At 53.9% G+C, this 26791-nt stretch overlaps 2 protein-coding genes across 4 annotated transcripts in view; one reads left to right on the top strand and one right to left on the bottom strand.

Annotated features, from left to right (window-relative positions):
* Positions 1 to 672: 672 nt before the first annotated feature.
* On the top strand, positions 673 to 16382 carry ASXL1 (ASXL transcriptional regulator 1). Its single transcript, XM_082065587.1, has 12 exons — positions 673 to 817; positions 5146 to 5228; positions 7199 to 7307; positions 8323 to 8443; positions 8518 to 8615; positions 8925 to 9018; positions 9309 to 9461; positions 9858 to 10021; positions 10103 to 10199; positions 10672 to 10777; positions 11233 to 11848; positions 12542 to 16382. Exons 1-12 carry the CDS (start codon positions 758 to 760, stop codon positions 15362 to 15364), a joined length of 4524 nt encoding a protein of 1507 aa, XP_081921713.1. The 5' UTR covers positions 673 to 757; the 3' UTR covers positions 15365 to 16382.
* A 2242-nt stretch (positions 16383 to 18624) lies between these two features.
* The window catches only part of NOL4L (nucleolar protein 4 like), a gene marked incomplete at its 5' end in the record, with an annotated part of 60425 nt that continues 52258 nt past the window's right edge, over positions 18625 to 26791 (bottom strand). For all 3 annotated transcript variants that reach the window (XM_082065516.1, XM_082065518.1, XM_082065517.1), the window contains 4 exons: positions 18625 to 23338; positions 25842 to 26043; positions 26324 to 26446; positions 26532 to 26723. In XM_082065516.1, coding sequence (XP_081921642.1) covers positions 23139 to 23338; positions 25842 to 26043; positions 26324 to 26446; positions 26532 to 26723 — 717 coding nt within the window. In that variant the 3' untranslated portion in view covers positions 18625 to 23138. The remainder of the gene's footprint in view (positions 23339 to 25841; positions 26044 to 26323; positions 26447 to 26531; positions 26724 to 26791) is intronic.

Below are 26791 nucleotides of genomic sequence, written 5' to 3'. Positions count from 1 at the left end.
TGCCCGCAGCCCCGGGGCCGCTCCCCCAGGGATGCCGGACCCGCTGAAGGCCCCGCCCGCGGTGGTGGGTTAAACGCGTCCCGACACCAGCGGCTTCGGCCCGAGTCCCAAACAGCCGGGGAGCGGCGAGACGCCGCGGCGGGACCGACAGTATCCTTCCGCTGCTCGCGTTAGAGCCTCAGCCGCGGGCTCCCCGCCCCGCCGCGGCCACCGCTCCCCCATCCGCGTCCCGGCGCCGCTTCCGCGCGGGCCATGAGCGGGGCCGCAGGTGGCTGTCGGGCCCGGCAGGCCGCGCGGCGCGCGCAGCGCCCGATGGGAGCTGTAGTCGCGGGCGGGGGCGGGGCCCTGGCGGGCGCGGCCGCGGGGACTACAACTCCCGGCAGCCCTTGCGGTTTGTTTTGCTTCAAACGGGGCCCAGGCCCGCCGCGCGCCTCACGCGGCCGGCTCCGCCTCTTCGATCGCGGCGCGCGGGTCCTGCCGTGTCCTGCCGCGGCCACCGTCGCCGAGCCCCGCCCCTTCCCCCCCTGCTCCCGGCCCTTTGACCCCGTTGTTATGTCGGGCCCGAGCCGCCGCCGCCGCCTCCTGTAGCGCCCGGAGCCGCCCCCGCCTCGCGCCCTGCCCTGCCCGCCCCGCCCCGCGCGCCCGCCGCCCGCCCGCGCGCGCCTGCCCGCCCCGCCCCCGCCGCCGCCCGCCGCCCGCCCGCCCGCGCGCGCCTAACGGTCTGCGCCCGCCGCGCCGCCGCCCGCGCGGGAGGAGGATGAAGGAGATGAAGCAGCGGAGGAAGAAGGAGCGCACGTGGGCCGAGGCCGCCCGTCTGGTGAGGGGGGGGCAGCGCCGCCCAGGGCCCGGGCCGGGCCCGAGGAGGGGGCGCGGGGCCTCTGCCGGGCCCCGAGGGGCCTCCCCCCGCCCGGGGGCTCCGCTCGTTGCCGGCTGCGGCCCGTCCTCGAGTAACGGGGCCGGCGGCGCCGTCCGGCGTGTGCGGGGGGGCGGGCGCTGCGCCCCGGCCGCGCGAACCCACGGCCGGGTCTGGCCGGGGCGGGGGGCGGTGTCGCCGGTGCCCCGGGTCCCGGGGCCGGGGGCTCCTCCCCGCTTGTTTTCCTTCCCGAGGCGGGTGGGAAGGAGAAGGGCCTGGGGCGCTGCGGGGCCGGTGCGAGGGGGCTCCAGGACGGGACCTCCGGGGGTCCCCGCGGCCCCTCCCGCCGGGCCGGGCTCTCGGGGTCCCGCAGCCGGAGCGGTTCGGTGTTGCTGCCCGGGCCGGGGCCGCGCTCGCTGAGCGGGCGGCTCGTTCTGTTCTTTCCCGATGACTTGAGGCTGAGCGGGAGGAGCCGGCGGCTCCGGGCGCGGCCTGGCCCGGGCAGCGCTGCCGCTGAACTTTCTCTGTAACGCCCCAAACCGCGGGTTTCGTGCCCCCAGGGCGCCCACAGCACCGGCCGGGCAAGCGGCGTGTTCAGTGGCCGGTCCCGAGCCCGGGGTCCGCACTGCTGCGGTTTGGGCGCTGTTTGGGCACTTTTGGGCTTAGGAGACGTCAGTGTGGGTTCATCTGAGTCTTTTTGTCTTTGGGAGTCTGTTTGTTGAAGGCTCCAGCTCCCAAACCCACTCTGGCGGGGTGTGCGTGGGGCTGTTGGACACCACTGGTGTTGGACCGTGCAAGGGGAGAAGCTCAGTTTCTCTCCGCAAAGTGTTTGAGTCATATCTGCCTTAAACCCCATTTATGAACAGAAGAGGAAAAATAACTTCAGCATCTTTCAGGTAGCGAGTGTGAACTGGTCAGTAGTTTTATTTAAGGGGCCCTTTTGGGGGTGTTTGGGCTCGTTGCTTGCCACGGCTGGCTGAAGGGGGTTTGCTCCCGTTGTCCCCTGCCCAGGAGCTGCTCTCTGCCAGTGGCACAGGGACACAGATCTGTGCAGGTCCGGTTCCGGACCTGCACAGATCTGTGTCCCTGTGCCACTGGCAGCGAGCAGTGCCTGCATACGGAGCAGTGGGCACGAACGGATCTCTGCCGTTCCCTCCCTGGGGTGCTCAGCTGGTGAGGACATGGGTGTACACCCTGTGTAGCGTAGGGACATCCATAGAAAGGGATTTACAGGCTGTTTTGTTGCTTCGTTTTTTCTTGTGCGTGTGTTTATTTTGGTTTTGCCTGGCCAGGCTGTGCCTTGCAGCACACAAACATGCAGAGGAACACTGGGTCTGGCACTGAGGATGTTCGGGATGAGTCCTGCTGCTCCTTCTGAGTGAGATTTGTTTGGCTGTTGGAGTGTTTTCTTACTGCTTGCCAGGAGGAAACCTAATCAGACAAGCATCCATCTTCCAGCAACTTGCATAATCTTTTGTGTGTAAATTATAATATTTTAGATCCATGTGACTTTGCTTGCAAAGCTGGAGGAGGCTGTAAGGCACTGGAGAGCTTCACCGCAGGAATTGGGCTCCGGCGCTTCGCCACGCGATCCTCTCCGGGTCCTGCTCTGTGGGCCAAGCATGTCTAGCAGCGACAGGGACACTCCCCAGTGGTCACCTCAGGGCCGGAGGCTGTGCTGGGCACAAAGTCACCTCATTCAAATGTCCTGAGCTCTAACAGGTGAAAAAAATCAGATTTATAGCCTGCCCAAAGCAGCACATGAGACTGTGACTCTAGAGCGGTCTCTTAATGCACCTCCTCACCCTCACGTGGTGGGAAGGGATCTCCTCTTGCCCGTCTTTGGGCCAGAGCCTCGGGCACGGTGGGTCCGTGAGATGTCTGAGCCTCAGCAGCATCTTAGAGCCATTGATGAACCAGGAATAGAAGGATCTCGTACCAGATTATCCACTTAGAGAGACCTACAGTTGCGTAGCTGCACTCCCAGCTCGCAGGACTGATTGTAAAGCCACTAAAAATAGATCTTTATTTAACGCTAGTCTTACACATGCTCCCTGTCAAAATGCTTTTAATTTTCCTTTCTGACACGCACTATTGTGTTTTGTATTCCTCTCCATGTTTCTCAGAATCACAGGCTAAAGTGCTTTTCAGTGTTGCTGCTCCTACACTATACACATTCCATAAAATAAACCTTTAAATATTCCAGTGAACACCCAGAGCTGTAGGACTATTCAACAAGTGGCATCAGAGCTATATGTCTAGTAAATTAATTGGGGGAGCGATGTGAACTTCCCTGATTAAGGACATAGGAACCCTTGACTATCAGTATTGTAAATAGTGGAGGGGAAACTGATCTTTATGGGGTGAGGAGCAGCCAGAGGTGTTTGAGTTGTGGCTTCAGGGGGAGGCTGTGGGGGTGTGGGCGCTGTCAGGCTGGGTGACCAGAGCTGCAGACTGGGCTGTGCTGGGACCAGAGCTGCAGTGCTGGTGAAGCTTCAGATCTGCTTTCCCATCGAATGCTCTGCACACTTCATGTGGCTGTTGATTGGAGATTGTTCCCAGAGCACAGATTCTTTTATCTCTATGTAAATGCCTGCTGGTGTGCAGTTTTAGGCTGGGTACGTTGCTTCCTGTGTCTACAACTTGAGAGAGGTTTTACAAGCTGTGAAGAATTTCCTTATTTTTGGGGGCAGGGGTGTTCTGTTTGTGGCTCTGGTGCTGGGCTGGGGGCCGCGTGTCCCCACGTCAGCTCTCTGCTCCCTCGGGGTGATGGGCACGAGGAACTCATGGAAATGTCGTAACCTCTGGAGGTTTTCTGATTAGGGAAGGAAAAAGCATGATGGAGTGGTATTGACTCAGAGTTAAAATTGTTTGCTCTCTCTGAATATGGCTTATTGCTCTCTTTGATATTTTCTTTAAACTCTTTGTGTTTTCATTGTGGTTTATCTCAGGTTACGTAGTTCTCAGATTTCTGTTCCCTACCAGGTTAGCGCCACTGATGCTTGTGATCTTCATGCACCTGAAAATTACATGTTGGGTGGATATGATTTAAGACATTCCTTTTATCGCAAAATGTAGTTGAAGTGCAGCACTACAGTGACCTGGGCTGGGGTTTTCTTTACCTGTGGAGGTTGGGAGGTGGTTTGGAGATGCCAGCGGAGCCGCGGTGACAAACAAACCCGCCATCGTGCATCACTGCGGCCATTGTGCTGGGGGAATTCACACCAGAAAGTTCCTGGCTGGGCACCCGCTGCTGCTTTTCGTGGCTGTGCCCTGTGCCCGTCACCCTGGGGCCAGGTTGGGTTGGTGGATTTGCATTCGGGGCAGCATCACCTGCCACAGCGCTCAGTGGCCGCAGGGAAATCTGCTCCCGAAGAAACGTCGGGGTTTGCAGCTGCAGCAGCTCATTTGTGGGCACTGTTTCCTGGTTACTTGGGTCATCTCCTCACCCACAGAAGTGCCCAGTCGTCTCTTTGAATCCTTCATTTTGGAGCAGTAAGTTCCCCAGGCTTTAAGGAAAAATGTAGGAGCTTCTTTAGTTCTTCACATACAACTGGAAATTCTGTCTTAATCCAGTATATGAAAGGATGAGCTGTTATTTATTGTATTGCTTTTTTAACATCTGATTTTACTTATTTTCTTCCAAAGGTGAGCAGTCCAAATCCTTTTAGTGTCCCTACCCATATTTTTTTTCCACATCCTTTACTGTTATTGTCGCTTTCTAAATTCTGTCCTTCTCTGACAAGAATTCTGACTCTCACCCCTGGTTCCTTTCTTGAGATGGAGCGAAGGTGAAATGAACGCAGTAATCTGAGGAAGGTACGCTATTGAATTATGTAGTCGTACAGGAATATTTTGATTTCCAGGAACAATCCTGGGTGCTCTGTAGCAGGTAGGAAGGTGCATGGTGGGGAGCAGGTTCTGCTCCGTTGCAGGTCTCTGACCCTGCGCTCTTTGGACAGTCGCGTGTGGCAGCAGCTCGTCCAGCACATAGTGACGTCTGGGGAGAAGCTTCCACTGGTTTCATGCAATGGGGTCAAGGCCAAATTCTGCTGCTTTTTCTCTCCTTCATGCTGGTATTTCAGTTAATTAGGGACCGGATTAAGGTCGGCCTTTTGTGGTGCTCACCATGATGGAGTCTTGAGGGAGCCTGAAATTATTGGTGTGTGTCTTTTGCAGATGAATGAGGTTTTAAGAGGCGTATTATTGGATCTGAACCACGGTTTATGGAGGTAGTTCTGTGAATGTGGAAGCAAATTCTGGAATGACATGTGGTCTTTCTGTCTTTTCAGGTTCTGGAAAATTACTCTGATGCTCCTATGACCCCAAAACAGATTCTGCAGGTCATAGAGGCTGAAGGACTGAAGGAAATGAGGTTAGTATTGATGATCTTGTCTCAGACGTAGTGGGGAGAGGCTGCACATGAAGGGTTGTGTTGCTTTGTGCATTTCTGCCTCATCTCCAGCCCACTTTTCTTCTTCCTTTTTTCTCTTCCCATCACAGTGATGTCAGATGACAGTATAGACATCCATATACAAGTTGTATTGTTTGGGGTTTTTTCTTTGACAATAACTGGAAGCTGTTCCTGGATTTTTTTTTTATAATGTCCAGAGTCCCCTTCATGCACCTATTGTAAAATACATGCCTGTTGCAGATCAGAGCCCCGCTTTGCATTGTACTCCCCATTTGTGTGGTTCTCTCGTAAGTAGCTCTCAGTACGTTCTGGTATTATGACTCAGTTTGAGAACAGTCTTAAGTTTTGTCTCCACTGATGCTTCATTTCTAGAGCAGGCATTATGTTGTAGGACACTCAAGAAAAATTCTTCTTTACTTTCTATGACTCTACTGGCTTCTGCTCAGAGTTTTGAGCACCGTGATAGCGCAGCTCATGCTGTTGTGGCTTTTGACATTGTACAGAGGAGATGCTCATCTCAACGTGGGCCTCATGTTGAAAATAATGTGATATGGAGCTTGGGAAAGTGCAGGAGTGGGAGACTTTTCCTTGGTTAATTTGCTGTGGAGTTCCATCTGTTTCTGTGACAGTAGTAGAAGAGAAATGCAGCGTCTTGCAGATCAAAGAAAGTAGGTAACTGTGATAGTCCAAGTGCCTCAGTTAGTGGTAATAAAAGGAAAATGTGGCTCCCAAAGCCAGCAAAGGCCGGTGCCTTTTGGCTGCTGCACGTTGAGAGACTTGGGGGAATTGACAAGTGACCTCTCACAGTTTGTAGCTAAAGACCAGACTTTGGAGCATGTGTCAAATTAAATCTCGCAAAACTAAATAATTCTCTAAAGGCTGGTGTTTTCCCTTGAAATATCTGCTTTTCCTTCCCTGGTCATTAGTTCTCTGCTTTAAGAAAAACTGTTTTCTTCAGAGCATAATTGTTCACAGAATAAAGGTGGTGATCCCGCCAAGCTCAATATGCCACGGACTTTTTAAACTGTTTAGGTTTGTTCATAATTTCGTAGAAAACTGTTTATTTTGCCACCTAAGGCAGTGTCCCCTGTGGCTGGTTAGTGTGCTCAGAGTGTTCTGTTCAACGCGGACGGGAAAATGCTGTTAATAGGACAGAGGCTGTAAATTGTTTTGTGGTCTCTGAAAATGAGACGGGGATTTTGTCTGTTACTGAGGCTTGTGAAGAAACAGCCAAAAAACAAACGCGTTCGGGTGGAAACAGAAATTGTTCTAAGTTCTCGATTTGAGAGTGATTTTATTGGAAACATTCTGTCTCGGCGCAGCTTTCAGTTTAGCTTTTAATAATAGTGAAATCGATACTGCGTTAATGTCTCTTCCAGGTAACTTTCCGCATGTACATGTGTGATGTAACGGAAAACACGAGATTACGTGGCACAGAAATTCCATCAGTGCGAGTGTAGGATGGTTGATTTAACCAGGGAGTTATGCAGGACTTGACAAATTAGTGCATCAGACCTTTCGTATCTGTTTCTGCTGGTGCACTTTTGTCTGCGACATGTCAGAGGAGACGTTCCAGAAACACGTATGTGTACAGTGCTGGTTTTGTTTACAAAATAAATCTGGGCTTTTTTATAAAATAAATCCAACTCTGAAAGTATCAAGCAGAGAAAGGGAGGAAACAGGTAAAAAAATTAGAGATGTCTAAAAATGGCTGAGAGTAACTTCAAAACCGGCACAACATTTCCTGCTTTCTGCCACTGCTTTGCCGGGATGTGCCAAGGCTGACGTGCAGGTCACAAAGGAAAGCGGTGACACCGCTCTGACTGACATGCCTGTCCTGGGAGGTTCACAAGTGTCGTCACCGTTCTTCAATGGATCTTGAGGCTGTTTTGTCGGTAAGTCCGTTCCTGACGTGCCTTTTCTCCCCGCAGCGGCACGTCTCCGCTGGCCTGCCTCAACGCCATGCTGCACTCCAACTCCCGCGGCGGGGACGGGCTCTTCTACAAGCTGCCCGGGCGCATCAGCCTCTTCACGCTGAAGGTACCGGCGGGTTCAACCGGAGCCGCACCTGAGCTTGTGGGAAAGAATGTCTGCGGTTCATTGTTTCAGTAGAGATGGGGCCTTTCTGCTCTATTTAGTCATATATGATAAATTCCTTTTTAAAACCCTTATTTGTTGAATTCCACAAGCAAGATAAATCCTTTTATTGCAGTACTTGGTGGCCAACTCAGGTGGCTGCTTATCCAACCAGTTCCATTCGCTCCTTTTCTGCAGCCGCAGCCACCCAGAAAATTGAATTGGTCCTAGAGCTTGTAGCTACAAGTAAAATCTTGATAGGAAAATGTATAGTCATTCTTCTGATGGTTTGTTTTGTGTTCCGCTGCGTTCTGTGTATATTTAGCATCAGCATTTTCCTCAGATCTTGAGGTGTCTCTGGAACATTTTTTATTTTTAGTTTATTGTCCCAGTAATCTCGCAATGTTGAAAATGGGTCTGGTCTTAGGCTTTTTGCTTCTTCATTGTTTTGTACTGTTGGATTCCCTGATAAGTATGAGCTTGATAGACAACAGGTATCTCAGCTATTTCATTTGAATCTGTTTTCCTGCTATCAGAAGATTTTGTTAAATTGCCATATTTTGCCTGAAAACAGATGGAATTGAAATGGCTTTGATTATACAAGTAGTAAACACATCTCCTAAGCTTACTGTCTCAGTGGTTGGCTACTCTGACGCTGCCTGTTCTTTTGCAGTAAGAATGAGATGTTTGTCTTTATTAGAAGCTGTTCGGGTGCAGAAAAGTGGGACAAATGATTAACTTGATGTATTTTGGATATGTTTGAGTTACGCATCTAGGAGGTGCACTAATAGTTTAGATTACTTCTATTCCAGTACGAGCCCAAATATGTTTAGAAACATCATTTCTGCGTCAAGGATTAAAATAGGGAAGACGGAAAAAATTAAGCTTAGGAAGTCTGTCCCCTGAAGCGCCCGTTCCCGCGGGTTCGTGGCACGGGGAGGGAGGGTGGGCTGTGCCACCCGCTCTGTTTGCCCCGCAGAAGGACGCGCTGCAGTGGTCTCGGAACCTGTCGGTGCCCGAAGGGGAGGAGCTGGAGGACACGGCAGATGCAGAAAGCTGTGAGTCCAATGAAGCGAGCACCGTGAGCGGCGATAACGACGGTGAGTGTCTGACGCTGTTCGTCCCAAAGCACGGGAGCTGCTGCGGTGTCTGACCGAGCGCCTGTCTCTTGCAGTGTCTCTGGATGAAACGTCCTCCAATGCCTCGTGCTCCACCGAACCACAGAGCAAGGGACCCAGTGCTGGCAGGGAGAGTTGCAGAGCTGCTGCCCAGGTAGGAAAATGGGACTGATGGGAAGGACAAAGCCTCTCGGGGGGAATTTTCATTACTGATAGCAGGGTGAGCGTGACACCAACCAGCTTAGCTGCCTCAGATGGGGCTGACTCGTTGGGATCAGAGGCAGGAAGGGAATTTTGAATTCTCTGCTATTCCTGTGGAATTCTTGTGTGTAATGACACCTGAAGAGTTACCTAGGACCTGGGTAGTTCTTTAACTGGGAAACATGCTGCTTAAAAGATTGTTTTACCCCTCCATAACATCTCTGTTTCTTTGTTTTGTTTTTGGTTCCTTTCTGGACCGCAGACAAGCAAACAAAAGAAGAAGCCTGGTGTGATGCTGCCCCGTGTTGTCCTCACGCCACTGAAGGTCAATGGGGCGCACGTGGAGTCTGCCTCGGGTGAGCGTTGCGGCTGCCGCGGTGGGTTCGGAACGACTGCATAGGTGGCTTTTCACCAGCAGTCTCTAGTTACCTATAGCTTTGCCTGGGGACTTTTTCAGCACTTGGTGAGAATCGTGTGACTATGGAGAGTTGTGTGTATGTTTATGTCCATCAAAATAGCTGGTAACTGGGCAATACCCTGTAACAGTGGACCTGGTATTAGAAGATAATTTCTGTATGTTAAACCACTCTACGAGTTGGGCTTCTGCTGTTCTTTGCATATATTTATGAAGTTATTTTGCTTTGAGGCTTCCCGGGGAGGCACGCGGATGGGGAGAGCAGCAGCACGTCCAGCAGCAGCAGCAGCTCCTTGGCGCTGTGCAAAGCCACCCTGCGCAGCAGGGCGGAAATCAACAGGGATCCTCCGCAGCTGCTCAGGGGCATCCGGAAGCCCACGGCTGGTAGGTACTTCTGATTAAAGTTGGAAAAGTAATTGGCCAGAAAAGCAGGCAACGGGGGAGCCCGTGTGTGTCTGAGAAAAGAACTCCAGGGTTCCCTTCCTTGGGAAGGAGGTGTTGACCTCGAGGCTCCGAAGCCGAACCTTCCCTCCTGAGCAGTTGTTTAAAAGTTTGTCTACTCTGAAGAGCATTGAGAATTGTACCTGAATGTGACAGATGTGTGACCTCATATCAAAATTCCAGATGCATGTCTGTAAATTGGTGTGTTCAAGAGTCTCTCTCCATACTTGACATGGATCTTGCTGCTTTTGCTGTAGTAGTTTGGCATCAAGTGCTTGCCTCTAATGCTGAAATACCTTTATACAACCTTTATTTTATTTGCCTGTCCTTAAACTACAGGGCAAATGAAACGAAACAGGGGTGAGGATATCGACTTCGAAACCCCTGGTTCCATTCTTGTCAACACAAACCTGCGGGCGCTGATCAACTCCAGAACGTTCAACGCGCTCCCGTCGCACTTCCAGCAGCAGCTGCTGTACCTCCTCCCCGAGGTGGACAGACAGGTACGGGGGCAGCGCGGGGCGTCCATTCACCGCGTTGGCTCTCGGGACGGCTGCAGCGAGTGCTTCTGTTTGTCCCGGTAGGTTGGGGCCGATGGGCTGATGCGGCTCAGCGGCAGCGCTCTGAACAACGAGTTCTTCACCCACGCGGCGCAGAGCTGGAGGGAGCGGCTGGCTGACGGTGAGTGGGCTCCCTGCGTTGGGCAGCTGGAGAAGAGCTGCTCATTTCATGGGGTTGTTTTGGTTTTCTTTTACAGTTAATGAGCGGGAATTTAGTCCAGCTTTGCAGTGTATCTGGCTATGCTGCTCACAACTTTTCTTCTTTAAAACCAAAGATGTGTTTTTCTTTGGTGTCATGGGGCCTTCAGAACGAAGTGGTGGAGGTGTAAAGTAGTGCCAGACTTACCTTTCCTTAAATGGTGTCTGGTGAAATGTTGTGGGGTCTTTTTTTCAGTCTTGCTTGGGGCTGTGTGGCCATCGATTGTCCTTGAGGAGTTGGATGGCATGTGGATCCATAGCAGGGTGGAGAGCAGGATGACAACAGGAAATCTGTCCTTTGTGTGCATAGTTACTGTGCTGTTAAAACACAAAAGGGTGCGTTTGCAGAGTTGGTTTTGTTTGGAACTGAATTTCAGTCTCTTGCTCCCATGTAGGTGAATTCACCCATGAGATGCAAGTTCGAATTCGGCAGGAGATGGAAAAGGAAAAGAGAGTGGAGCAATGGAAAGAGAAGTTCTTTGAGGACTACTATGGACAAAAGTGAGAAATTTTACCTCATCTGTCCTGTTCTGTCGATGTTTATGCAGGTGGCAGTGTGTTTGCTGATACCTGAGAAGATGCAGCAGAAACTCCTGGAAAAATACAGGTTGTGGGTGGATCGCTCAGACTGTTGCTCCAGGGAAATCCTGAGTGGAACTGCCCAGCTCACAGCAGAATTCTGTATCCATTTTGTTTCCAAGACAAGTTGATGTTACTCATTTTCCATCACAAATCTTTAAATTTTCTTATTTTTCTCAATCCCTGTGATAGTAATGCGGGATAGCAAATGTACAGGTTCTCATTGCAGATGGATTTAATGAGGTTTTAATGAGTCTCCTCTTTGTAACCTGTACTTCACTATGTAGAGTGGGGACAGTACCACTGTCAGTGAAAGATGAAATGCGTAAATTAGGATGGGCTTGAACTTCTAGCTAGTTTTTATGTTTGCCTTATAGGTTGGGCTTGACCCAAGAAGAATCCCAGGAGCAGAATTCGGTGCAAGAGGACGCTGAGAACAGGACAAGCCCGGCTGGGAAAGGAGAAGCGCGGGTGCCGCGCGCCCCGGCCACGCGGCAGAGGGACGGGCGCTTCAAGAAACGCTCCCGCGCCGACCTGCGCTGCAGAGCCCGGAGGAGCCTCTACAAACCGCGTGAGCCTGAGCAAACGGAGGCTTCCAAAGAGACGGCCGTTGGGGGACCAGACTCCTCACTCCACAAAGAGACGCAGCCTGAGGTAGAACTGAAGAAGGATGATCTGATGAGCCCTTCGGCTGCCGGACTGAAGCCAGAGAGCTCAGAATCGCACCTCTCTCCGGAGACTTCTGCGTTACACAGTAAATCGGAAGATGTGTCGTTGGCAGCCGCAAACAGGATTCCTGAGTTGCCCCAGGAGAACTCGGTGCGGGAGCCCAAGGAGCAGAAGAGGAGATGCTTTGAGGAGGCTGCCTCTGCGTCCTTTCCCGAAAAGAAGCCCCGGCTTGAAGATCGTCAGTCCTTTCGTAACACAATTGAAAGTGTTCACCCAGAAAAGCCACAGCCTACTAAAGAGGAGCCAAAAGTCCCACCCATCCGGGTAGGAAAGAGAATTGGACCTACTTGCTGTCTCAGGGCTGTCGTGCTCAGTAGCATCCAAACATTATTACAGTGTCAAGTGTTGTGTTCAGAGCAGAAGTGGGAGGGTTCCATTGGCAGAGCTGGTGCCACCATTCACTGTCTTAGGCAGAGAAAGGAAAATCATTCCAAGGTCTTTGCACGAGAGCACAGAGTAAACCTTGACCTTACCCTCTGAGTTTGCGTCATTTCTGTGGATACAGAAATCACCTTTCCTGAAACTAGCTGGCTTGTGGCAAAAGAGACGTTTGAGTCATATGCTTTATACTGTGCACTGTCTCAGTTCTTTCCTTTTGGGCAGTATTAGTTATTCCTTCTGATTTTTCCTGTTTGGCTGCGGTGTCCATCCTGGTAGCTTCAGGATAGTCAAGGAGACCATTTTGGTTTCTGAAGATCTGAATGCGAATCGCTTGCTTTATATTTCTCAATGGGCTCTGGTAAAATGATACTAATATTAACTAAGCTTTACATATCGCATGACAGAACACATAAGCAGAGGTTACGGGGAGCATGTTGCTGCTCTGCCAAAATCAGTTTCTAAGTTGGAATTTCAATTTTTTGTTGAATTCTTGTGATGAGCAGGTGCTGATAAAATGCTTTTCACTGTCTGAAAATGCTCAGGTGTCAGAACTAACTGCTTTTCCCTTTCTTGCAGATTCAACTTTCACGTATTAAACCACCCTGGGTGGTTAAAGGTCAGCCCGCTTACCAGATTTGCCCCCGGATCATCCCCAGCGCGGAGCCCCCCAGCCGCGGCCGCGCCGGGCCCCGCACCCTCGCCGACATCAAGGCCCGCGCACTGCAGGCCCGAGCCCAGCGCGGAGCCGCCGCCATCGGGGGCGGGGGCGGCCCCGGCGGGGGGAGAAGCGCCGACGAGGGAGGTGGAGGAGACCCCGGCAGCCGCGCAGAGCGCCGCAGATCCCGCAGAACTCGCGGAAAGTGCTCGGCAGATCTACAACGAGCACAATTACTGTCGTCTCTCCATCTGAACAAGGAGGAGGCTGATGCTGAGGTGGCTGCGCCAGAGGCTGCCACGAATTCCTTCCTGTCTTCAAGACAAGACCCCTTGTCCTCAAAGTCGGAGGGAAGGGGTGACCTGGGACGTGCCGCAGGCACCGACTCGGGGGAGGCTCAGCATGGTGATGGGTCACCCCAAAGGCAGCTCCGTGGTGCTTTGGCTGGATCATCCTTGGACAGTGCAACCTGCCAGAGGCAGGAGAGCCCCGAGCAGCTCCTTGCTGACCCAAGGACCGAAACCCCGGCTTGTGTCACGTCACAGGAGAGGCAAAGTGTGAAGCTGAAGCGCGTGTTTCCCCCAGTGAACGGCCTGTCGAGTTCCCAGGGAGCTGGGATCGCTCCTGCGGGAGATGTGCTTCTGTCGGGACTCAGAGATGTTGGTGCTCCTGCTGTGCAGTTGGATTATCCTTCTGACGTAAAGGAAAATTCCTCTACTTGTCCTGCTCTTCTGCCAGAAACGTCATTGGGTGGTAAAGAATGCTGTGAGCCAGGAACGGTGGCTAGACTGAGATTCAATGGCTCTGAAACATTTGTGGAAAAACGTGTTGCTGATGGTGGTAACTCCAAAGCAGCGGCTGCGGGAGCAGAGGATGCGGCTCCTGCGCCGGGCGGCTCCACACGCCCGTGGGCAGAGAGAGACCATGATGAAGAACAGAACACAGAGTCTGTGGTGAAACCCTCTCCACAGGGTGACTGCATTGCTCAGAACAGCATAGATACCTCTGAAAAAGTTGTGCAGCTGAGGGAGAGGTGCCCCAGAACAGAGCCAGAAAACGCACAGCAGCCTCTGAGAGAGACTCAGGAGTGCAAGACGAGTGGAGATGATGATGTGCAGAGTACGCATGGCGAAACAACAGATACTGCGTCAGATTTTGAAGGTGATGTAGCTGATGAGAACGCAGAGATGGATCTGTGTTTCAGGAGTGTCACCTGCAGGGAGGTGGTGGGGACAGACCCCTCTCCCAGCAGCGCTGGGGGAGGTGACAGGGTCAGATCGCAGCCGGCGGTGGCAGCGGAGGGTCTGGCCCATGGTGTGGACGTCCCCACGGTGCTGAGCTCTGCAGCTCCTGCCCCGTTGCCCCAGGAGCGCTCCACCCGGCCCGTGTCCACCGCGGAAGCCACCAGCCCGCTGGTGACACAGCTGCTCAAGGGAACCCTCCCGCTGAGAGAAGTTCTCCCTGTCTCCCACACCAACATCAGGCTGGAGGTGACACAGCCCCTGCGGGACATGTGGTCAGAAAGCTGCTGCCTGCAAATGGAGGGAGGCAGCAGTGGCTATTTTGGCAAAGAATCTTCTCCGGATGTAGGAATAAAGTCGAGTGCCCTGAGCAGGCGCGATGACTTCCACGCAGTGAGATCCTCTGCAGATCCCCAGGACAAGAAGCTTGGAGCAGGAGCAGAGGGTGTAGAGGATCCGTCCCTTCCAGAAAAACATTCCAAAGTTGGCTTGACTTTAAGCTGCCCTGACCAAGTGGCCAATGTGGCAAGTGCCTCTCAGGAGCCTGAAGATACGGGCCCTCAGGAAAGAACATTTTCGTCCTGTAGCTTGGACGAGCAAAAGGAGCTGCCCAAGGTCCATCGGGTGCCACAGCACAACCCGTTGTCAAGCGTCATCACAAATACAAGTCCAGAGAAGCTGAAAGCCTCTGCAGAGCCTTGTTTTTTATCTCCAGCTGTAACTTCTCTTGGTCCAAAGCAGACAGGAGGTACATCGGTCAATAAAGCCAATGTTGGAGCTCAAGGCAAGAAGCTCTTTGGTTCTGGTTTCCCCTGCGGTGCCGCAGTGAGGCCACAGCAGCCCAGGGCTCCGGATCACGGTTCAGCCGTGGGAACCCCGTCCCCCAGCAAACAGGTTCCTCTGGCCAAGAGCTGCGTGCCGGGGGAAGGAGCCCCCGCTGGCCGGGGAGGGGGCGCCCCCAGGCAGCACCCCGGCACCCCGGGAGGGGTCAGAGACGAGAACGTGTTGGCGTGTGGCAGCCCCGCGAAGAACAGGAACGATGCACGAGCCCCCGCGGAGCCGAGCGAGCATCCGCAGAGCGTCCCGCTGGGTATGGACTTGCCGTTTTTGAAGTTGTCAAGGGAAGTGGGAAAAGGACACAATCACCCTTTGGAGCCTTCGTCCATCCCCTCTCAGCTCAATATCAAGCAAGCATTTTATGGGAAGCTTTCTAAGCTGCAGCTGAATTCCACCAGCTTTAATTATTCATCCGGCACTCCGGCTTTTCCCAGAAGCCTTGCTGGGAGCGTGGTGCAGCTGACCCACAAAGCGAACTTTGCTGCGAACCACGGCACGGCCCTTTCCGTGCAGATGTTTGCCGACAGCGGCGGCGTTGACGAGATCTCGTTCAAGTGCTCGTGCAGCCTTAAAGCCATGATCATGTGTAAGGGCTGCGGGGCCTTTTGTCACGACGACTGTATAGGACCCTCTAAGCTTTGTGTATTGTGCCTTGTGGTGAGATAATAAATTATGGCCATGGGACAGGTTGTATATTCAGTGTGTGTATCTTGACAACAACTGATCCTAAAGCCTGTACACAAAATACTATTCTGTTTATAGTAGAAATGCCGTTACACTTTGGTTTGGTGAGGAAAGCTGACTCACCTTCCCACTACAATCAACAGCAAACCCTCCGAGCTGGAGCGACCGTTCTGCCTGTGCTGCCCTGGAAACACCGACTGCTCCGCTGCACGAGCCGACACCCGAACGAGAGCCCGTGTGCTGTGGCGACCCGTGGACCCTCCGCCGGGGAATCTTTCCATCCACAGGAATGGGAACGGTGTTTTCAATTTCAGGGCTGCGCTGGTGAGGCCCTACAGTCTTCCACTCTCCCCTTTGCCATCTCCATCCTCAGCCACTGTGCAGGAGGTGCAAGCGGGGGCTGCTCTGCAGGGACAGTTCTGCTCGGGGTTGGATGCTGCGGGACACACAGCGGCTGTCTAGCCCTATAGAATGACCATATATTGGGTGGAGCCAACGTGCAGGATGCCAGAAGAGTTAAAAGTGGCAGGTGGCAAGCAAGTGGCTTTTGCAGGACAGCGTGTGGTCCAGGAACTCTGCCTGGCTCTGGGACCGTGAGTCCCGCTTTGGGCTGACTCCCCACAGACTGGTGTGAAACTGGTGTGAGCGGAGGTTCCTGGTGCTGTTTGTGTCCGGCGCTCTGTGTCACAGCCCTGCAGTGAGGACCTGGACGTGACACCGTCTGTCCACGTGCGTCTCTGTGACCATTGCCCTACAGTTAAAACAGTGTTTTCTCCTTTTTTTATATTTTCATTCTTGGATGTATAAAGTGAATTATTTGGCTCCTGTAAGTATCCTCTATGCATCTGTTTGATCATGTATTTATATGTTGTACACAGTACTGGCCAACTCTGTAAATGGTTGTAATGTACATAGAACATAAAGGGTTCTTTTTTTTTCCCTTGGATTTCCAGGCTCTCCAGCAGTATTGCATTAAAGTGGTGTTAGTTATTAACCTGCAGCTGCAGTCGGAGCCGCTCTGTTCTGTCCTGCCTGGCGGAGGCTCCGTGTGCAATGGTGTCTCTGTTCCCACCACCCTGCGGGGACAGACTGACGTGGGGACACTGGCGTGGGGACGGACCGTGAGGGCTTCACAGAGTCGGGTTTAGGTCCCAGTTCGCAGGGTCAGGTTTAGGTCCCTGCTCCCTCCCCGAAGCCGTTGCTGCTGCCACCAATGTCCATCACGCCAGAGCTGCAGTGCCCGCTGCTGAACGTCCTCGTGCATCCGCAGGTTGAGGCCAAACGCTGACTCCACTCTGGAGCAATTGCTCACCAAGAAGGAATTGCCTCAGCGAGGGGACATTCAGCTGTTTTATTTAAGGCAGTAGCAAGAATTGGTAGGGGGTTTATTATCTGTATTTTTTCTTCTCTCTTTTCTAGCTCTATCCTGCCTCCCTTGACCATGCACTTTTTTTTAACCATACCCATCCCTATTTGCGATTCAAGCCTGAGGGATGCAGCAGGTTTAGTCTCTGAAATGGTTTGTCCTTAATGCATCCGGCAGCCTCATATTGTGGGAATGAGACCGACATGTGCCTGGGCCGGGGCAGCCGTGGTGGGGCTGTGGGATCCTGTGGTGGGGCTGTGGGATCCTGTGGAGCGAAGCGGGAGCGGAGCCGGGGCTGGAGCTGCATCCTCGGGGCTGTGGGCAGAGCCCGGGGGCCGCTCGGCTGCGTCCCTTGTGCTATTGGAAAATAAACACGCTGTAAAACCCCCATTTGTGGCTTCAATCCTCTTTTTCTGAAGTCATCCTCTGCTCTCTAAGGCAGCATTGCTCTTCCTTTCCTCTTTCTTAACTGGGAGTGTTCCAGAGCTCTGCTCCGGTTATTAAAATGGAGCAGGGGCTGTGTTGCTCACTTGGCTTCGTTAAATGGGTTTTTAAACCCTCGCGGGTACCTGAGGATGCACACGCTGCAGAGCCCCCGGGTACCCTGAGGGCTGTGGGACCCCGTGGTGACAGGGACAGACTGCCCCAGTGTCACCAGGCAGGTCCTGCTGCTGCTGGGACGCGGCTTTATGTGACTGCCTGACCCAGTCGTTGGGAAAATGGATCTAAAACTGTTTTGCAAGGAGCAGAACAATGTGATACCGATTATATTGTTGTGAACCGACTTTATTGCTGCATCCTTTCTCTCTCTTATAGGTGATAAGAAAACAATAGCATGAATTATGTTACTCGTTGGGTTCTGGTCTCGTTGCGCGGATCTTTGCGGGCAGACGGGATCTCCCGGCCTGGGCAGCGGGGCTGGGGCTGCTCGGATCTCTCCAGTGATGGGATATTTCGCTTGCTCAGGTTCCGTTGTGCTGCAGAGCGGCGGGGACGGGGCCGATCTCCCGTCCTCCCAGCTCCTCGTGTCACCGGTGGGGCTGGGGCTGCAGCCCGGCGGTTCGATGCCCCCACTCCGGAGACGCGGAGGGGCTGAGCTGAGCATCGCATCGCGGTGCGGGGCAGAGGAACCTCTGTCCCGAGCGTGGGAGGTTTATGGCTTAAGCTCTGCCCAGTGGTTAAAGATACCCACGTAACCTAAATATGCTAAAAATAAGTAATGCAGAAAATTAGTTGCTACTTAGGTAAGTAGTAAAATGGTTAAATAACTGATACCAAGTTTTCTATTTTATCGTTGTGGTAGGTGATGGTGTCGGGATGAGTTACCTGCGGGACATGGGAGGTTTCAGGACTAGAACCCTATTAATGCCACGATTTCACACAGAGCAATTTTTTTTGTCTCTGTGCTATTTCTCTGATAAGTAACAGATCGTCTCTCACAGACCGGCCGCTGTGTGGGTCCCGCTCCACGGTGGAGCCGGTTGTGGCCAGAGGGGACGTCCCCAGTGGGCCGAGACCCCCGTGGCCACCGCGGGACCGTCCGGGGGTGGCTGCGGGTGATCGAACTGGGTCACAGGCACACGGGGACGCTTGCCCTGCGTGTCCTGCAAACGCTCACGGCAGCTCCGCGCACACACGGGTGTTCGTTAATGAGCGTGGCGGATCCCGTGGGACCAGCTGTCCTGGGTGAAGGTTTTACATTCACAAACGTTCAGCTGGGGCCTTTGGGCACCGCAGGCACCGGGGCCATCGACCGGTGGCATTTCCACCCAAGCTGCAAACCCGCTGGGTTTCTGTCCTGGCTCCTCGCTTCCACCAGCCCCAGATGCAGGGCAGGAGGTTTTATCTACACAGCGCTTTGAGATACGTGTTTGATGGATGCAAAGATTTATTATACTTAGTGAATAAAGCTGATAATGAAAAATCAGTATTTTCCATGAGGGAGAGGGAGAACTTTCCACAAACTTCAATGAAAACTCCATATTTTTTTTTTTTTCCCACAAAAACCAGACACTTCACAAAATTAATTTTGTCAAAATATAAGTTAAGCATAAAATTGGTGACTGGCCCCAGCCGTGAGTGCTGACGCTGCTCTCTGTGGTACCGCGGCGGTCTGTTCAGGAATGGAAAGCACGGCTTATGTCGAAATTGTTGAAAGATTTGGGTGTTTTCCCTTGTAACACCAAATTTGGATCCCGCTCGGGTGCCCGATGGCGCGAGGGGGCGACCGGGGGGAGGGCGGTGCTGGCAGCACCGGGGGCTCGGCGGCGGAGGAGAAAGCCCTTCTTGTTATACAGTGTTTATTAAGTAGATTCAGTCTTATATATGATATACAGATTCAAAAGAAAAAAAGAAAAAGGATTCCACATACTTATGAAATCAGTGCATTTAGCAGGTAATACCATGGAGATAACAGCTCGATTAACAGCTCATTGGTCTTTGTTAAGTGAGGGAACAGGGAGTTGGCCTGTGCTAATCATTCCACAAACAGAACAGAATTAAGTTGCATCACATATATAATAGACACACATTCTAAGAATTAAAATATTAAGCCACATTTACTGGAAAAATCCACAGTATATAACACAAATAACTCTTATCAAGCTCGTTGAGGAGGAAGTGCTCATCTGCTTAAGAGCCACATTAAGTTGCATAGGTGCCTATCTGCAAAAATATCATTTCCAAATGAATCGATTAAGGAATAAAGTGTCACCTTAAAAGCTGGATTAAGTGCCATACGCTTTCTATGGGAGCTCTCGGAGAGCAGCGGCTTTCCAAAGAGCTTCACCGGGAGCCCCAGGCTCCCACCCACCCGTTGGACCAGCTGGGGCTGCTGAACGGGGGTCAAACGTGTCTCCAATTAAGCTGATGAGCGTTTCCCGTGTCCTCGGCTGAGCCCCTCGTGCCGCTGAACCGGGAGGACGATGATGCTCCGAGCGGCTCTGCCTCAATTCTGGCAGCTCCGCATCATCTGGACCGGAGCTGCGGCCAATCCCAACATCGACTACTGGGGAAAAAGGAAAGAAAAATGCAATAGCTTGTGCAAAACCCCAAATTGCTGCGAGGGTGTTTGTGTAGCGGGGGTCCCCGGGGCGGGTGCGTGTGTGGGGCTGGGGCTGTGGCTCGTTAAGCAGACAAACGGGTGAGGTGCAGCTTCCTCGTCAACGCGGGTTCTTGCAGAGCACACGGGGGCCGGGAGTTCTGTACATGTAAACAGTACACTTCACTGAGTCCAAAATCAGGAGCAAAAATACAAAGGTTCACATTGGTCTTAGGTAGGTACAGGCGAAGAACTGAGCTGTACAGCTCCGAAACAACCAAACAAAAGTTTCTAAAGCACCACTAAATTATATAAAAATCAGACTATGGACGGATTGTAGTTGGTATTCTGGTGAAATACTATGCTACCTTGTAAAAAGTCTTACAAAAAATTACAAATCAAAAGTATATTAACCCTCTGAGTTCAAAGCAGCATTTTTTTCATGAACTGGTACTAAACCCGAGGGGCACTCGTGGAGGGATGTGGCCCTTCGGATGGGGAGGTACAAGTTATGTCTGCTCACAATCCCGGGAACGCTCTCCCATGTAGAGACACCGTCATGGGAACCGCACATCCAGGGCTGGATGGTTGTTTAAAATTAAATTAAATTAAATTAATTTTTTAAAAAAAAACATTATATTTTCTCAACCAGTGATTAGCTTTTCTCCAACAAAACCAGGGACGTCCAGACCATCTGCTAACCCAACATTCTCCTTCCACCTCAGAGTATCTGGAGAGCCGGCGTGTTCTGCTCCTGCCCGTTCCTTGTTGAGACCCCGGACCAGCGGCTCCTGCCCCTCCTGCCCGCGGAGCGCGGGGATGCAGCTGCGAACGGTCCTGGAGGAGCTGCAGCCAAGCGCGGACCCGTGAACAGCACTGAGATGTGTGGAGCGTGGGCCAAAGAAACTGCAAACCCGAGACTCACCCAAAATAAAGAAAAAAAAGAAATAAAAAAGATCCCTGACAGAAATTTGTAGTCAATCCCATTTGTTTCATGACCTGTCACAGCTGCGGCTGTCACCGGGGCGCTGGCGGCTCAGTCTGTACCGTTCGGCTGCTCTCCCTGTGCCCACGAGCGGCCGCAGGTGAACGACGCGCCAGAGCCACCAACTCCAGAACACGCTGAGACGAGTGGCGAGGTGATCCGGAAACGACCGCTGAAATCGGATAAATAAAACTTGAAACGAAGAGCAGCGAATGGCGACGTGTCCGTGAGCCCCTGGGGAACCTCTTTCTGCAGGAACGTTCTGGTGCTCGGCCGGGGGGGCGGCGGGGGGTCCCGGGACAGCGATTGTCTCTGCCTCTCCTGCCTGGACCGGGAGACTCTCACAAACGGCTGTGGTTACGTATTTTGTCAAAGGTTTCTTACTTCATGGTATTCACACAAAAATAAATATTTACATAAATTCCGCGGATGGGAGGACGTGGTGGATGCACCAGGCAGGCTGGGAAGTGCTGAGCCCTGGCTGGGGGGTCCCGGCTGCCCCAGCTCCAGCATCGGCTCCGCTCGGAGGAGCCACCAGCTCGGACACCCCGACTGCGCCCAGCGGCCGGGGCTCTGGGGCCTTCGATCCAACACTAAGGGAAGGTGACAGTTTGGGGACAACAGTCAATGCAACGGTGACAACGCAAAGCCCTCCTGCTGCCGGGCGAGCCCGTCCTCGGGAGCCAGTGGCTTTTTCTGTGCTGAGACTAAGAGCAGGGCAGAGGTTCTGCTTCTCTTCCAGTGTGTGGGGTATAATCGGGTATAAAAGCTCCTGAGCGACCTGCTGGGATCAGCCGCTGCCACCGAGCTCGAGCCCACATCAGCCCTGACAGGCCCGCAGCCCCGGCCGTGGGCTCCGAGGGGATGAGAAAGAAGGAAAAAGCTGGGTCCAAAGAGAGAAATTATCTACCTTTTTGGGGATTACACTCTGGAATCTCTCTCTTGCGGTGAGGCTGCCTGCCTGAGCGGGGGCTGCGGGACCCCACGGCTCTGCAGCACGTTGCATTGCTGGGCTCAGCTCATCGCTGGGCTGGGCTCAGCGCTGGGCTGGGCTTAGCACCCCAGTGCAGCCCCTGGGTTAGCAGCACGGTGTAGGTATTGCACTGAGCAAAACGAAGTGCATCGTTGGGGTGGGGATGGTCATGGGGCACAATGGACATCAGGCTACGGTTTGGGAACTGTGGGCTTGTTCCAGGACTGTGAGCAGGGAGGGGGGGGATCCCGCACCCCAGAGAGGATTTTGTCAGTTCTGCTGCTGAACGTCGCCTGTTTCCAACTCCCGCAGAGGAGCCAGCGGCTTTTCGGGCAGAGACCCAGCTGGAGCCTCACCCGCTCGGTTCCATGAAGGTTTATTCTCCTGCCGCCCCCAGGGTGGCTCCCAGGGTGGGGGTGCGGGCCCTGCAGCGGGACCCCAGCAGATCCGCGGCACCGGCCAGGTCAGTCCAGCCTCTGCGGCGCGATCCACACGGTTGCAACACTCACCGTCCCCCCACTCGGCCAGGCCTGGAAGAGCCCACGATGGAGCGTGAGGTAGAGTACGGACAGTGACCGCCGGACAGTGTTTCTCAGGAATTTCCTTCTTTCTCTGATCTGCAATGACTTAAATGAGCATGAGACGTCCTTCTGGCCGGAGGTGTGCTGAGCTTGCCGAGTCTCTGCGGGAGGTTTAGACCCCACTGCTGCTACGGGACCGCTTAGAATCGACTCTAAGCAGGACGCTGCTTGTTCCGCTGTCCGGCTGCCACCGGCGCTGCCTGGAGGCCGAGCGCTGGATGGCAAGACAAGGGCTCCCCAGAGAAACAGGCAGAGCTGCCTGGAGATTAGTAGTGTCGTGATATGGAATGTGTTATTTCACAGGAATAAATTCCTTCCGATCAGACAGACAAAAAACTGGCAATCTGTACAAACTCAAAAGAATCCATTTTCAGAAAAATAAATTACTAAGGGGAAAAGAGGGTCCATTTCTCAATAAATATGTGATTCAGCTCACCTAAGACTTGGAAATTATCTGGGGACGGGAATCTAACATTTGGGTCCACAAAGGTTATTCTAAATACATCTGCAGCCCCAAACCTCCCCAGGCTCCCTTCTGCCCTTCAAAGTCCCGCATCCTTCCAAGCCGCAGGTTCGGCTTCTGCTCGGCTGGACGCACGGGTGTTGGTTCAAAAACGTGTCCTTGTGCCTGAAGTCCCAGGTGCTTGGAGTGTAAAAGAAAACAGGTCTTTTGAATTCCACCTTCTAAAACTACATGTACCCGCCGCTTCACGGGAGGACGCTGCCGGTCCTGAGCAGGACACCACGGGGAGCCTCTTTCTAGCAGGTAGAAATTGTCTTCTAGACAGAGGAGTGACAAAGACACAGGGAGTCAGTTCTGCTGTAAAATGAGGTTTTCCAGTTCGTCTGCAGATCGCAGCAGAAATGCCGCCGACTCTCGGTAGCCGGCGATGAGCTGCCGCACGGCGCTGATCTCCGTGGGGCTGAGCTGGGCAGCCTGCATTCCCCGGTTGGTGCTGTTGGAGGGGGCCGTGCTGGACGCCCCACCTTTCATGCTGAGATCGGTCGGACCTGCCGAGGAAAAGCGAGAGGGAAGCTCAGAAGAAGCAGCATCGTCCTGCCCCAGGGAGGCCTCAGGCGGGAGCTGCTGCTCCTGGAGCTCTAGACAGTCCCTGCAAAGTGTGGGGACTTGGACAACATGAGGAGCCCCAGCAGCAGCCAGTGCAGCCAGGTCACCGCCCTACAACACCCACAAGGAAAGAGACGTCAGAGTCATCAAGGAGACAAAAATCCCATCTCGCAGCTTGTCCCGTCTGCGCTGCAAAGGGACAGTCTGTGGCCGCACTCTGCCAGGAGCTAAACGTGCGCCGGAGGGTACCTGCCCACCAAAATCACCTGCCAGGTTCTGGTTTTTCCTCTGTGTATGGTAACATCCCAGCCGGCGCACTTCCCTGCGTTACTGCTGGGTCACTACCTGGTGTCGGTGCCAGCACAGGCGCCGTGGCGCCGGGCTGTGGGGTGGGATGGGGATGTGCCCGTCCCGCGCTGTCACATGCCCGCGTGGCCACAACGCGGGGATGTGCTCAGCCTAGGCAGAACATTTTGGGGGAGGCTAAATGGTCCTACTGGGCACATTTCTGTGGTTTAGTCTGTAAATGAAATGAAGTCCTGCAAAACTGATGATCCGCCTCATGAGCCTGGATATTTTTTTCTCCTAAGTCGGTCTCTGCTACACCTCTATCGCATGTGATTTTTGGCAACATATGTCTGTCCTCTGCAGCACACGACACACGGCTGCTCCAGTTCACAACCCCCGTTTCACTACAGATCTTAAACCTGCAAAACGTCACAAAATGACGGAGATCTCCAGGATCCAGGGACACCGTCAGCCGCTGCTCCGGCTGGCTGCACACACGCACAACCACGCACACGCGTGTGCAGCCCGGTTTGGGCAGCTGCAGGTTTGGCAGAAAAATGGGTGCACGGCTTGAGGCGTGACACAGCCAGGGAAAGGCAGCGCGAAAACTGGAATTAGCTTCATGTTGGACTGAGTAAAAGAAGCCAAACAAGGTGTAAGAACCACACGATGAACTAGAAATGAGGATAAGAGGAAAGAGGTCTGCTAGAGGAGGCAGATAAGGCTGGAGCCAGGGGGAAGGAGAAGCCACTGAAGCACTCCCTGGCTGCGGGCTGAGAAGTGCCTGGGGATGCTGGAGAAAGGCTGAGCTGCTGCTGGTCTGTGGGACACGCACAAGATGGAGCAGGGACGGGTGCTGCAGCGGTTTGCAAACCAGGAGAGTTCAGCAGTCTCGAGCCCAGGTCCTGCGCAGCGGGGGGAGCATCCCCTGGGGCGGGAGGGAAAGCTCCAGGGACAGAAAGGCTGGAGCAGCAAACGCTGCTCGAGTGGCACCAGAGACTCCCACGGCAGGGAAGGGGAGGAGGAGGTTCTCATGCGAAAGCAATTTCACTGGACAGAAAAGGCAGCAGCAAGCAGAGCCTGTTCCCCAGCTCACCAAGGGGGAACGAGCTGGGATGTGGATTTGAGCAGGAATCGCCTCAGGTGGGGGATGGAGGAACAAGAGCTTATAGGCAGCAAAACCCTGCAGGCTCTGTGCTCAGGGGCAGGAGAAGGTGCAGCTCCTTGTGGCTCCCACCTCTGAAGGACTGTGAAAGAGCTTGGACAAAGGGGAAAAAATAACTGCAAAGCAGAGGTTTAAAAACCCATTAGAAAGAAGCAAGGTGCTGCTGGGTGTGACACCCAGGGCCCTCTGCTCCTCCTGGGGCTGCTCTGAGATGTTTCTGGCCGGTCACTGTCTCACACACACCAAGGAGCAAAGGAGAGGAGGGTGCGGGGCAGCGCGGGGCTGGGGGCCATGGCTGCGCTGGGGGAACCATTGTGGCCTCTCCGCGGCCGTGAGGATTAGGTCTCAGCAGCTGGAGGCCGGGGCGGGATCTTTATTCAGGGTTAAGAAGCATTAGGAAGGGATGATAAGAGTTAATCCCAGACAGGCATCTCTCAGGGCCCCGGAAATCACATCCTCCCAAATCCACCCTCATCGGGGTGGGCAGAGGCCGGGCAGGAGTCCCCAGTGCCCTGGGCAAGTGAAGACAGCCCAGGGTTTACCAGGAGGGCAAAGCCAGATGGCTGCGGCCCAAGGGGACACCCTCTGCCCCACCTCAGGGGCCCCAAGTCCTTCAGCTGAGCCCCGAGCACTGCTGCGGAGCCCCAAACCGCCCCAGCCCCGTCCCTGTCCCTGAGGGCAGCTGGTGCCCGCAGGAGAAGGAACAGCTCATACCAGCAACAAGATCCGTGCAGTGATAGGCGCCCGCTCCTGTTAATAATTAATAGGTGGTACAGATTCTCCTTTTTTTTGTGACACTCCTTCCCTCCACCAGTGCCACCTGGACCGTCCTTCCCAGTTCAGTTCAACAATTAACCACCAGCTGATGGCGAGCCAAGCAGCCAGGCAGAGGCCTCGGGTGGTGGGAGGAGAAAGCGGCTTTGGGAGCGGCTCAGCTGGTGGTGTGGGATGCGGGAGCTCCCTGTGCCCCCCAGTGCAGTGTGGCCACGTACCGTTACTGTGGTTGCCTGTCTGCAGGGAGGCGGGGGGCTGCAGGCTGCCCCCCAGGGACCCGTAGCCACGGTAGCTGTAGTTGAGGCTTCCGTTGATGTAGACCGGGTCTTGGGAGTAAGACGAAGCTGGCAGTGAGTAGGAGGAGTGGGTGATGGCTGTGGAGTCCCTGGAGTGCTGCTTGTCCAGAGCGATTGGTTCGTCCTGCACAGGGGAAACACCGATTTACTCCAGCGAGGAGCCTGGCTGTCCCCCACAGGGACACCCATGGCTGCAGCATGACCAGCACATACCAGCATCCCCATCCCCGCAGGCCTGAGTCTCAGAACGCAGCCCAGGACCCTGTTCTGCAGCCCTCTGACTATCAGAAAGGCTGCTAAAAATACTTTGCCAAATTGCTCAGAAACCTCTCTTATTTTCCCTGCCCTGTCATAAGATGCTGTGGGCTCCGTCCCTCGCCCACCTCCAGCCACAAGCAACGTACCTGGGAGGTCTGGTAGATCTCCAGCCGCATCCTCTTGGCTGCTTTCCGCGTCTCGCTCTCGCAGGCAGCGGCCAGGATGTTCTCGGCCATGGCTGAGGTCAGGTGCGGTGGCGTGGGCCTGGTCTGCAGAGACACAAGCAGAGAAGGTACTCAGGACCGCTGGCCCGGGAGCGGTGGCAAGTGATGGGGCAGTGGGGCGGCCACTCACCATCTCCATCCCGTTCTTCTTCATACGGCGGCAGGACTTGAGGTAGGTGCGTATGCGCTTGCGCGCCCGCTCCTGGAACTCGGGGAACTGCCGGCTGCAGGACTCAATGATGGCTTGGATCTTCTCCTTCGGCTGCTTGGAGATGGGAACCATTCGGTCCAGGTTCTCGTCCACGAAAAGGCGCACAAACATCTGCGAAGGAGAAAACAAAGGGTGGGAACACGGAGATGGGAGGAGGGCAGCTCACCCTCCCTGCGGAG

Source organism: Streptopelia decaocto, assembly GCF_964273445.1.
Source record: "Streptopelia decaocto genome assembly, chromosome: 14".
Taxonomy (NCBI): Eukaryota; Metazoa; Chordata; class Aves; order Columbiformes; family Columbidae; genus Streptopelia; species Streptopelia decaocto.
Note: the sequence above shows the minus strand (reverse complement) of the source record. Positions and strands in the feature narration are given on the sequence as shown.